Source organism: Rhinolophus hipposideros (assembly GCF_964194185.1).
Source record: "Rhinolophus hipposideros genome assembly, chromosome: 18".
Lineage (NCBI taxonomy): Eukaryota > Metazoa > Chordata > Mammalia > Chiroptera > Rhinolophidae > Rhinolophus > Rhinolophus hipposideros.
The window spans coordinates 19097728-19111533 of NC_138064.1; the positions used below are offsets into that span (position 1 = coordinate 19097728).

General features: G+C 34.0%; 1 protein-coding gene across 1 annotated transcript in view; it reads right to left on the bottom strand.

The window, feature by feature from the left end:
- The window catches only part of ABCB5 (ATP binding cassette subfamily B member 5), a gene marked incomplete at both ends in the record, with an annotated part of 98579 nt that overhangs the window by 24081 nt on the left and 60692 nt on the right, over nucleotides 1-13806 (bottom strand). The window contains 3 exons of the mRNA XM_081079703.1: nucleotides 7492-7575; nucleotides 12645-12722; nucleotides 12902-13006. Coding sequence (XP_080935829.1) covers nucleotides 7492-7575; nucleotides 12645-12722; nucleotides 12902-13006 — 267 coding nt within the window. The remainder of the gene's footprint in view (nucleotides 1-7491; nucleotides 7576-12644; nucleotides 12723-12901; nucleotides 13007-13806) is intronic.

Genomic DNA, 13806 nt, shown 5'->3' on the forward strand with positions numbered 1-13806 from the left:
ATAATATCCATGTTTTAAAAATGTCCTGTATTAAAGTCATTATGCTTTATTTGTTTACCTTATGTCAGATACTGTTGGCCTTTGACATGTCCCCATCATTCTTTAAACATGTCCTTACTTTCTGACACAAACTGATTTTCCAGACCCTACCCCTGGAATCTGTCATTTGTCCAAGGAGTCTTGGTTCCTTTTAGTGGATAATGTTATTTAGAAGTCAATCTATGGTTCTGGTTGTGCTCATTACTAGTGGAATGTGGAATGTCAGTGGGCAGAACTGGGGAATGAGAGAAAGAGAGAGAGAGAGAGAGAGAGACAGAGAGAGAGAGACAGAGAGAGAGAGAGAGAGAGAGAGAGAGAGAGAGAGAGAGAGACAAAGAGAGAGACAGAAAGAATGTGTGTGTATAGATTGCACACATTGAATTCTATACTTTTTTATCGATTTATATTTATTGAAATGCATTAAGTTCGTGTCAATACCTCCAATTTCCATCCAACACCACAAGGTTATTTCCAGCTTCCTCTTCCTCCCTTCCAGTATTTGTTGTCCCCTCTTCAACAGTGAGAAACCTGGCTCTCATTTTCTTTAACAGATTTATGTAATCAATCTCTCCAGATGTAACCAGACTGCTATCACAGTCCCTGTCTCTCCTCTGCATGGATACCTTCTTCACCCTGCTGTGGCTTGGCTTTTCCACACAGGCTGCTGCCACACATGGATTCCCACTCACCACAAACCTAGCTCTGCCTCTTCCCTCTACACTGATGGAAGGCCAACACCCGTAGCCGCTATGCCATAGTAGAATTGAACTGAACGATTGAGAATATTCATTAAAGTGTATGTTTTGGATATGATATCTGGGATTTTCTTTTCTGCACTTTATAATTTGCTTTCACTAAGCAAAGATATAAAAAAGCAATATCAAGATAGAAAAGGGGTTGGAAACATCATGGTGTAATGTAATGAAATAAATTAGGAAAACATTTAAATAAGTAGACATATGTTTATAACCGTTTTACAAGAACTACATGTCTCATCAATCAACTTTCAGTGGTACATGTGATATAAGTAATAAACAAAATGTTAAATTCCTTTAGTGCTGTGATAAAAAAATGAGACTCCTATTTACCTAAGAACATAGCTATAATCAACAAAGATATCAATTCACATTCTAAATCACATATTTTGTTCTGATTATGAAAACGTAACCATTGTAAAAGGTTTAGGTAATGCTAAAATTTACATCCTTCCAGACATAAATACATACACACATTCAGATTGGGGTTATTATGTGTATGCAGTTTTCTATCTTGCTTTTATCCCTGTGTATTATACTATAAGCTTTTTCATGGGCCATTATATAGTCTTCAAAAAATACTTAGATTGCTTCCTATGTTTTGCTATTAAAAATAAAGATGTAATGAGCATCTTTGTGCAAAATCTTTGTGCTTATGTTTTATTTCCTAATGTTAAATTCTTAGACTGGAGCTATATGTTAAACGGTATATACTCTTACATTCTTGATAGATATTGCCTTATTGCTTCTCTAAAAGATTATATCAATTTTCACTAAAGTACACACAAATTAGTATTGTCATTAAAATAACAACAATAAAAAGTCCCCTATCCCCCCAGGGTTCTGCCATATTTCTAAAAAGCCTTTTGTGGCTTCAGTTTCAAGACTGCATTTGGCAATGATCCACTATTTCCCAATTTCTTAATAAGTTATAAAAGAAAACTCCAAAAAAAGGAAAATCAAATAACAGCAAACACCAAACTAACCACCAAATACTGAGAACTAAGACAGATAGACTATTTTAAGTGTCTTAGGGCATCATACACCAACTCTAAGACCTATGAAGCTGATATAGGGATGTCATTTGGTACTTAATACTGACTTACACTCTGTCTCTTGAGAGCTTAAGGATGACGAGGAGATAAATGTTTTTATGTGTAATATTACACAGTGTGTTAGAGAAACAGGTAGAGATACCTAACCGAGCCACACTAGATGAACTTAGAGTCCCTTAAAATTAAGTTTAAGGACTATGCATATTAACCTCATTTCTCAAAACATTTAAGTGGAACCTTGCCTTTTTTTAAAAATCTAACCTAACATTTATTGAGAACAAAGAAACCGGTTGGCATAGAGGCCCATTTGAATTCATCAAATTTCAGCTGAGTATGGAGAACAGGGCGGGTGGCAAGCCTTGAAGTCACCCTCCCAGGGAGGAACCAGCTCTGGGAAAGAGAGGCTGTCAGACTTCGGGGGCCTGGCTGGGATCTCTGGCCAAGGAATGTGTGAGGGCGAGTGGGAGAGAAGATGGCAGCGACCCCAGCGATAGGCTGTGAGCGGCATAACTTGCCAAATTTTTGATGAGACTTCTTGTATTTGAGCATTTTGTTTGGGACGTAAGAACTTTCTACAAAGTGACTTGCACTTGTGTATCCTTGCTCCCTCAACAAGCTTGGGTCATCCACTTGTGTACTAATCTGCTGCTTGAAAATAATGTTTTATACATTTCTATAGGGTATTTTAGTTCAAGCTACCAGAAACTTATTGAAATATTCAGTCAGTGAAGCCAAGAACAGGCCACAAACCCTGCCTTTTGATGATGAGGTAGGGTAAGAAAAATCTGATGTGTGAGGGCTAGGAATAGTGCCTGGTCACAAAAAAGCCAGACTGGAAAACCTCATGACTCTCAGAGCACCAGGTAGGGTATGTAGAAAGGTCTTAACTAATAGTAGCCTCCAGCCTAATAAACCTTAAAATCAAGACTCTCAAAAGGATCAAACTGATCCCAGGTAACCTAACTGCATCCCAGAACAAAACAAAGTTTATAGAAATATAAAAATATCCAGCACTCAATAATGGCAAATTCATGATGTATGGTGTCTAGTCAAAATTTACCAGGTATGCAAAAAAGCAGCAAATTGGGACTCATAATGAGCATAAAAATCAACCAACTGCGACTGAGCCAGAACTGACACAAATGTAGACTCAGTAGACAATGACAATAAAAGTTATTATCATTGTGTAACATATACAAAAGATGTTAAGATATAATGAGGATATCAAAAAGACCCACATCAAATTCTACAAATGAAAATTTCAGTGTCCATAAATAAAGTTTTATTGGAACACAGTCATCCTCTTTGTTTTACCTACCACAGACCTACTGTCTGTGGCTGTCTTAGTGCTATAATGATGGAGTCGAGTAGTTGCTACAGAAACCTTATGTGCCATTCTCCTCACTTTGCATTACTGCTCAGGGAGCTACAAATCTGTGCCGCGATTATAATTTGACAGCACACTGAGTGCTACAAATTACCATTGCATATCCAACATCTAAAAACAAGAAAGAAAGAGAAAAGAGGACTCTGAATGTCCTGCAAATTTTAAGGCACAGTGGATTGTGGATTACTTTGTGTTCTAATTAAATGCCACAGTGTTGTGTTTATTATACCGTGACACTCTGTAGTACTAAAAATATACAAAATATATCAACATTACTGGACTAAGCACTCATCACAACAGTCTTAATTCACAGAAAAGGACATTCAGAAAAAATAGAAAATTTAAAATAAAATATTTTATCTTAGAAGAATTTCTTCATAAAACTAAAAAGTGAAAATGAGGCTGAAATTAAAATAAGTTTCTGAGTGGCTCATTTATTAGATAAGCAAAGAAATCATTTGATAGTGAGTTAATGTAATCATGTTTGACTGCAGCAGAAGAAAAGTGTTCAGAGAGCATGAACTTACATGAGACGATTAGCCTTTTGGTGAGAACAGTTGCTCAAAAAGTGGAGAACCTTGACAGCAACGTCAATAGTCAATTAAAAAACAAGGTAGATTATTTTAATCTATTTTAAAGTTTCCCCTGGCTCTTGATGGGTTGACATATGTGACTGATAACTCAACTGTTGGTTTTTTGAGGAGCCAATGATGAGTTAAAGTGACTAAAAAATCAGCTGCTATGAAAAGTCCACATGGAACAGTCACAGGTGAGAATATTTTCAAAGAAGTTGAGAAAAAAAACTAAGTCAGTACAACCTAAAGTGGAATCTGCAAAGATGTATTACAACTGATGGTGGTGAATATATTTGTAGAGCAGAGAAAAATGCTTAATTGGACAAATTTACAAAGTTTGAGAAAATATAAGGTGTTTAAAGCCTATGGTTATTCATTGTATCATTCATCAAATGGAATTTATCACACATTGGACCAGTATGGTGAATGGTAAAGTTCATTTGCTCTTATTGACTTCACCATTTTTATTTCTATTTTTGTCAAAAATGGAAGCTATCTTGATTTGCCTTACTACATAGTACTTTGAGGACTTAGCAGTCATCAAGTTTCATTGCAATTTTGAGTTCACAGCTCAGACTGAATTTTTTTGTTACAAGAAGGGTAATTGTTAACCACTATGGGTTTGGATATTAGCTTTTGCTGTAGACTTGATAATGTCTCTAAATGAATTCAACCTGAAATTGTAAGGCAAAACAGTAATTATGTCCCCAATATCTAATATGGTAAAGTCATTTTGATGATTACTAACATCGTTTGAATCACAAGTAATGCCAAGCTGTTTTACACATTTCCCATGTCAAAAAGTTAAATAAAAAAATGAGGTCACCTTTGTCCAGGTAATGATATCCCAGTTCTACCTAATCAGTTCATTGGGCTTTTCGAATTACTAAATGGAATTTTTATGACTTCTTATATAATTACAGTTCTGATGAGAAGAATTCTTGGAACTAACATTATGTCAGTGGTACCTCAAGTGTACACTGTGACATCAGTAACACACTTTCTTGTGGACAAAAATGAGGTAAGACTTTTGGGTGATGAAAAGGGGTTGCTAAAATATACAGAAATGTCTTGCAATTTTGTGGAATCTGGTCTCCCAAAGAATCTACAATGGCTTTATACGTTTAATAAAACTACATATTCCACAGACAATAGTCTGTTGACAGATATACTGGCAATAAGACATTGCCTTAATCCAAAATAGTACCAGTTAAATTGGTTGTATTCAATCAGCTATTTCAAGAATCATGTTGCCCTATGACTTTATTCTACTCACATTGTTTCCTTATGACTCCTAAAGTAGCACAGCTTGTAAAAATGGCCAGGGGCATATATTTTCGGTCATTAGCAAAGGTTTCAAAATAATATTTATTGTTATTAAGGATCTATTTTATCAACATTTACCCTAGTACATTTGATAAAATAAAATGTGTCTGAAATTATATGATGAAAAAACTGAAATGAAATATGTTTACTTAAATTGATATGATAGGAAATATGACCATGAATTATTATTTCCTGATTCATCTCTAGTGTAGTGTGTCTTTGTGAGAAAAGAAATAGTGGACTAATAGGAATGGTAAATAATTCTTTCAATAGAAAGAGTATCCATTCAAGTTAGAGATGAATCTATCTCTATATGGCAAAGCAAGTGTTTATGTGAATTACATGCTAGTAGACAGAATCTCACTCTTGAAATTCTTTGATTGTTTTGCTTTTTAAATCCAGCAACTTTAAAATCTGCCAGCAGTATTCCAAACATTTATTCTTTAGCTACTACTTCTCATTCAATGAAAATGATCTGACTTGCCCAGAAGTTATTGTGAGAACAACATTTACTCATTGCAATGAGAAAGTATCAAGTGAAAAGTGGTATTAGATGCTTATAAGGAATCAGGCTCACAAATATTCTCATTAATTTCTCTCAATGAGAGACAACACTATTTATTAGAAATCACTAATGAATCTAAGCAGAGTAATGTTTGTTTTTTAGTTCTAATTTGTCCTTTTGGTTAAAATAAATACTTGCTAAAAGAGAAAATGGCTTACATATAAAATATAGCTGCTAGTAAGAATGCCTATTTCATTGAATTCTTAAAAGATCTAATTGATAGGAAGTAAGAAAAAAACATTCACCCAGCAAAGAAGAAAATGGTGAATTTGTAGAATGGTGATTCAAATGGAATTATAGGGATTAATATTTCTGCCTAATGTAGTGAATCCTGGAATGTTTAAACACAGATTTTTGTCATTGAATGTCAACTATAATTGAAACAAACAAATAAACAAAAAATGCAGATGTTGTGATTCACATAATGCTATTGTACTATGGAAGATTAATGCTATGCTTATTACTTGACTATTAAGTGAATTTCTATCTATCAGTTTCTTTCCACTTATACCAGTAATTTGAGCTACTCAGTCCTATTTTAAAATTTAAATACTATCTAATGAAATTTAGAGCCTTGCCTTCAAAATTATCAAAAGGAGTTTCATGAAGAGATGAAGATAATGTTCCCTTTCCTCTTTCTACATCATAAAATTAGTTTTCCACACCAATACGGAAGCATGTGAATGTTTACAACTTGTTGTATTTTCTGGGAATATAAATCTATCCTTGAATGTATATATTGAATACAGAAGTGTTACAGAAGTTACAAAAATTAGGATAGTGGCTATGTCCTTTGGAAATAGTCTCCAAAAGAAAATGCAATTTGAAGGACTGTTTTAGCTGATAATTTGTTGCTTTGGTAGTGATGCTATAATTGATGTTTCAATATTTCTAAATAGAAAAAATACTTTTAAGATTTTTCTGTCATTTAGAGGTGCATTATTGACTTTCTTTTTCTCCCACCTGAATGATAAGGAAAAAGGAAAGTCTATAACTCTGCTAGAATTTTCAGTTTAACAAAGAGATTGACAGCTTTATTGCATTTAAAAATATGAAAGCTTGTTCTGCACTCCTTTTCTCAATCATAGTTGAAATCCAACTTGTGATATAAGGTTAATTTTATTAAAATAATTGGAAGAAAATTAATAAATTACTCTTTATCTCTTCCATAGTACCCTACTCCCAAAACATATTTAAGCATCACTTTGACACATATTGTGCTGGTAATTCCATCATCAATTTTGAATATGATACATAAACATTTTGTTTACATATAATGCATCCTGTCATGATTATATGTACCTCTTTAATTTGATCTGTATAACAACCAGCACAGAATCATTTCTAGATGTACAGATAAACCTAACTTGTTAGACATTGTGGTAAATAAGATCTTGCTTTCTGGGGAAAGAATAAACTAAACTTTCTTCTTTTATTAAGACTTCTAAATTGTGTGTATGTATTTTCATTTTATTACTTTTTCTTGTCTATTTAATTTTGAACTCTTTTCGCTACCTCATTCTTGTATCTTTTTTAATCCACTGATTACCCTATTACATGTGCTAAATCTTCGTTATTTTTAGTTATTTTTGGTTAAAAATATCCAGAACTGAAAGGTTTTCTCACATCTTTCCTTGAGACCTCTCTGTTAGCTGTGGGACTTACCTGGTCTGATTAACAATGTGGGTCATCTCAGTATAGCTCACAAATATGCACAGATACATGTGTGTATGTGCATACATGCATACCACATACATACACCATTTAAAAATAAAAACAATATACATACTCCTTGAATTTGTGCTATATCTATGGCCAATATGGTTGTCAAGGCTCCTGTGCTGTTTTCCTTATCATCAAACCAGGAAATATCCTGAAAAACAAAAAAAGGGAATTAATATATGGTTATCAAAAAGATTCTCTGTTGCGCTAGTGAGTCAGAAGGCATGTAATTGCTTCCTCCCTTACAGTTACTTAATTCTTATAAATACTATGGATCAAATGACTTTTGGTTGTTACTTCACAAAGATCTATACTTAGATGTAAATTGAAGAACTTAAATCCAACAGCTTGGACACATTACCATGCTACAATATTATATAATAATCAAGGTTAAAAATGGCCATTTTGAACCATCAAGTAATTTGTAGTTTTACTCCACAAGTAATTTGTAGAGACCAGATCCTATTACAAAGTAAGACAATGAACACCACAATTTAGAAATATTTTCAAATCTTTCTACCTAAACCAATTAATGACAAAAAGCCTAGCTCCTTCTCTTTAGGACCCAAATAGGCAAAATTTTCCCTGACACTTCATATTACCCCCCTAGATTTTACAAGCACTGGCCATTGTCAGAAGCTAAAGAGGCAGGCAGGTGGCTATAAAACCCCTGAAGCCAAGAAGCATGCAATCAGAAGAAGGAGACCGGTCAAAAACAAGCAATAAAAACATAATGTTATAACCAATTTCAATTTCAACAGCAAATGGAGACAGCACTTCTCAACCCAAGGAATTCTGATTTCCTTTTATTAGCTATTGAATGTTTCCTCCCACTCATTCAAACCACTTTTATCACTTGTGGATTAAAACTATATGGAGACTGTCTCTGAAAATGACTTATTTTTAGTGATTGAGATAACTGTGGGCTTACTACAACCCAGCCAAGGGCCCTGATGTCCAGGTTACACATTTCTTCCAACTAAGGAAACAAAAGCATAACAGACAGAGGGCTGTGCATTAATCCTGAAGTTGTGTTAGAAGAAAGCTCCCGTGGAGGACTATGTATGGCAGGAGCCAGAGTGTGTACAACCTGGCATAACAGCGCTACTCTGCAAACCCCTGCACTGGGAAAGTGTCCCAAAAAGTTTAGGGTCCTAGATACCCAAAGGGCATCCTATAGAGATCATGATCTGATTTGTACTACAGTCACTTTGGAAGTACAACCCCACTCAAGAGCCTAACATATTGTGAATTCACATCAACAGTGATAATATTATAGTATTCTTAAACTGGAAGATACTACTTATTTTTTACTGTATATTTAAACATTTAAGATATACTATACATTTTCTAATTATTTCTATGTTTTAACATGACATGAAATGCACACAAAATTTTTCGATACAATATAAACTTAAAGTGTAGAAAGAGAATTTATTGTTGAATATTACATTCCTGATTCTCTGGTGAGTTGCTACAACACACCAGGCACAGGATACATGAATGACTAGTCTTAGTTATTATCTGATGTGCAGTCAGCAAGATGTCCAAAATTGCTTTGCAAGTCAGCAACTGGGGGATCATTTTGGGGATCATTTTCCAGCATAGGCAATATATGCTAAAACACTTGGCAGAGTTTCTGGAACATAGCTAGTGTTGAGTGAAAATTAGCTTGCTTTTTCTATTCCTGATGGTAAACTGATTATAAGTAAAGCTATCAGGTTTTTTGATACTAGTAAATCCATTTTTTCCTGCTAATAATTGTACTAGAAATAAATAACACCATGATAAGTACTTGGTACATACTTTTTCATTTAATTGTCACAACTTTAGGAGGTAGATACTATGATTATCCATATTTTACAAATGAGGAAACTGAGACACTAAGAGATTGAAAAACTCACCCAAGACTCAGCATAGCTGGCAAATGCTGAGGCCAGGGTTTGAACCTAGGCAATAAGATGCCAGATTTTTAAATCCAATATCCTCCTGTGTATCCATCTAGCTGAAGCAGAGCTCTAGTTGAGTTTCATTACCTGTTTCTCCTGGTCCAGTACTAGCAGAAATTGTCAACAAGTGTGAAATATAGTATTAATTAAAACCCCACCTCATTTCATCAAAGAGTTGAGGTAAAAACATGAAGTGTTCATAAAACAAATAAACAGAAGAACTAAAGTGCCAAGTTTAACATGAGCAAGATGTGTAGACATTAAATCATTTTATAATCCCTCCAGTAGATTTTTGTTTTTCTGGATTAAAGAGTGTTTCCAGTTGTCTCAGACCAGATCTTTTTTGAGTAAAGGGTGTTACCTCAAATCCTTTTGGAAGTGGCTTTTTGAGATCTCTTAGTGATCACCATTAATAATGTCATTTTATGATTTAGAGTCCCCTCCACAGAAGCCCTAGTCAATCTAATTTAGACAGTAACGGGCAAAAGTAAACTTCAAATCTGTTCATAAATGTAACAGATCTATAGGTCAATATTTATCATTAAGAAATATAAATTTAATCCCTCTCCTGGGTATCTACCCCAAAAATCTGAAAACATTTACCCATAAAGACATATATGATCCAATGTTCATTGCAGCTTTATTTACGGTGACCAAGACATGGAAACAACCTAAGTGTCCTTCGATAGATGAATGAATAAAGAAATTGTGGTATATATGGAGAATGGAATACTATTCGGCCATAAGAAAAGATGAAATAATGCCTTTTGCGACAACATGGATGGATCTTGAGATTATAATGCTAAGCGAAATAAGTCAGACAGAACAAATAGAGAACCATATGATTTCACTGATATGTGGCATATAAAACTGAAAACAACAAAAGAACAAGACAAACAAATGAAGAAACAGAAACTTACAGACACAGACAATAGTTTAGTGGTTACCAGAGGGTAAGGAGGGCAGAGGGTGGCAGATGAGGGTTAATGGGATCAAATATATGGTGACAGAAAGAGAACTGACTCTGGGTGGTGAATACACAATGTGAGATATAGATTATGTATTACAGAATTGTGCACCTGAAATCTATGTAACTTTACTAACAATTGTCATCCCAATAAACTTTAATTAAAAAAGAAATATCAATTTAGCTTTGAACCACAATGAGCAATAAATCATTTACAACCATTGAAGTCAGCGACAATTAGAACATTCTTTTCAACTGAAAGGATCTCAGGTAATCAAATCAAACATAAATTTTATATCTACAAAAAGACCACACCTGATTCCATAAATATTTCTACCTGATATGAGGCTTCAAAATGGTTATAAAAAGCAGTGCAAGTCTCAGCATGCTTTCTAAGCCTTAAAAAGTCTTATCTTAGGACAAAAACCATATAATAAGAGTTAGGCAAAACTGAACATTAGGAGCTTCCTTTACTATAGATAAAAGTGAAATTAGGAAGATATTTACAAAGAAAAGACCAAATATACTATTCTTTTTTTTCCTCCAATTAAAAAAAAACAAACATAAGCAGAAAGAATGCTGAAGGATAAAATGGGAAAACACATGATAAGATGAAAGGGCTGAGTTAAATTTATGGGGGAATGTAATAACATCTCTGAATAGCATAGAGTTTCTGTGTATCTTTGTATGTGTATGTTTTTTCTACGACCATAGTTTATAGCTTACAGACTGGTGTATTCTTATGGGCAGAAGCTACTATATCCAAGAATGTTACTGTCCTGGTATTCACATGGCTAATGCTTAACATTTAGTATGAACAATCAGGAAATTGGATTAATAATATACACTGATTAAACTGGCTCGTGGCCTGGAGACTCTTCCAGCAAAAGCATGCAGTGAACCTCTAGAGAAGAATTTCATAGTAATGCTTGGAAAACTTAAAATGTATACTCTTTTGTTTAAAACATTCAGACATTCAGGGTACATTTTCAAAAATTCCCAGAAATTGAAAAAAATTTTGCTCAAATATGGAAAACCATAAAGAAAAAAAATGAGCATAAATTGTCAACAAGTGCAAAATGGAGTATTAGTTCATTAAAACCCCACCTTATTTCATCAAAAAGTTGAGGTAAAGACATAAAGTGTTCATAAACAAAACAAAACAAAACAAAACAAAACAAAACAACCCAAACTAAACTAAAGTACCAAGTTTAACATGAGCAAGATGTGCAGACAATAAATCGTTTTATAATCGCTCCAGTGGATTTTGTTTTTTCTGGATTAAAGAGAGCCTCCAATTGTCTCTGACCAGACCTTTTTTTGAATGCCGGGCACCAATTGCTTCGGAGCATCAGGTTGCTATGGGAAACCTCCCACTTGCTTTGCTGCATTTGTATATTGCAGTTTCCCAAGAGCACAGGGCCTGAGGAGTTTTGTTAAACAGCAATCTCCTCAGCACTACTGCTAAAAGTCCCAAGATGTAAAAACTGGTTTTGACAACGGCTGGAGTGACAGTAACTTTACTTCTGAAAAGAAATGTTCCTGGCAGGAAGCTATTTGTTCCTGCACAGTGAGCTCTGGTGACAGAAAGTGTGGTGAAGGACTCCACGGGATTACTGGCTTTCAGGGTAACCCAATACACCTGAAAGAATTTTAGAGGTGCCAAACTGCGACATTCCTGCCATTTGCCCCCAAGACTCACTTCTCAAGATTACTACTTGATCCACCTCATTTTAGTTATTTCACAGGTGTGACTGATTGATTATCTGTGTATGGCTGGTGAACCTGCCAGCTAGACTGATGTTATCTGAAATCAGAATTCTTCCAATGAAGGAAGAGGGATTGGCTTTAAGAAGTATGAAATGAAAAAAACTTAAGGTGTGCTCGTGGATGAGAACAAGAGAAACTAACTCTTCCTTTTAAAATATGTTCTCCAAGATATTGTAGCTCTGAAGCCTCCTTTTCTGTTTTAGTGTGATCTTCCATTCTGATTTTAGAACATTATATTATACATTAAAAGAAAGACCTGTCAAGAAAAATGCAAGGAACAAGGAGTACACTCTAAATCCTGTTTTATATAAGTTGTGTTTCTGAACGTAACAATTTTGGATTTCCTTCTATTAGAAAAAATACACTATTAGAATTCTGCCGCCAGACATTGCTAGGAACACAAAATAGTATACTTTTAGATGATCGAAGGAAAGATTATGTCAAGAAATTGAATGAAGAAAAATTCAAAGCTAGAATATTTAAAAGCACATTTTAAATAAAATAATAACAACAAAAATTCAACTTAACACTGACCTGATATAACATGGCTTTAAATGCCAAGTGTCTTAATCTCATAGTTAAAATTTCCCCTGCTTTGCCATAAAATAATCCCTGGAAAACAAAAAGGAAATCTGGATTTATTCTTAACCTTTTTCTATTTCTTTGTAACAGTTACTATATTTACTTATTTATATTTTTAGTTATTATATTTAGTTATCATTTTTAACTCAAATAGAGGATGACATAAAAAGAAATTATGTTCAAACTTGTTTAATTCATTGAAAGCTTACCTGAATGAAATAACTGACAAAACAAATAACACCCAAACTGACAAATACCATGGAATAAATTTCTGCATCACGTTTTAATGTGGTTTTATCATCATTTTCAAACATCTGAAAAGGAATAGATTTTTTTAATCAGGTGGTTGGAGGAAAATCTAGAAGAGAAAAAGCTAAAATGTCTGTTCATCAGGATTTTTAAAATGAATTTAAACATAAGAATAAGATTGTATACACATTTCTAGGGGAAAAGTGCCCCATTGTTCTATCTTCTATGTTCATTAAGTATGATAAAAACATAATTTTCTGTTACTTCTCTCACTTAACCTATGTAAATATGAAATCAGATAGATGAATCCTCTCTTATTATTTTCAAAGAAACCACCAGTTTGAATTATTACTTCTAATAACTCAGGTTTTCTAGTATTGCTCTATTTAGAGCAGTACCTGCAATATGAGACCTTTATATATATATGTATATATATATATATCGCTAGAAATTGTTCCTAAAATTAGTAATTATACATGTATTGGCACCTATGTTGACAAAACATATCTGTTTAAATCCGGGAGACTGAAAACTTAACAAGGCTTTAGTAAAATCTTTGAACCCTTTAACTTTCCCGGGTTCCATGGCATAATCCCAAACCCTTATTTCCTCTCCCTGATCTGGCTGGTAATAAAAAATGGCCATTGTTCGGACTACTTGAAAGAAGAGCAGTCGTATTTGTCTGTTTTATTGCTTCAGTGCTTTGGAATACTGATACAGCACAGGAGTCAAAATTAGAAAACAAAGCAATTTCTTTACTGATTGCCCAGTTAACAAGGAACAGCCAACACTTCACAACAGAGGCTGGCTTATTCCCTGACAACATTAGTTGACCTTTGTATCATGGATCTCACAGTAGAGGTGA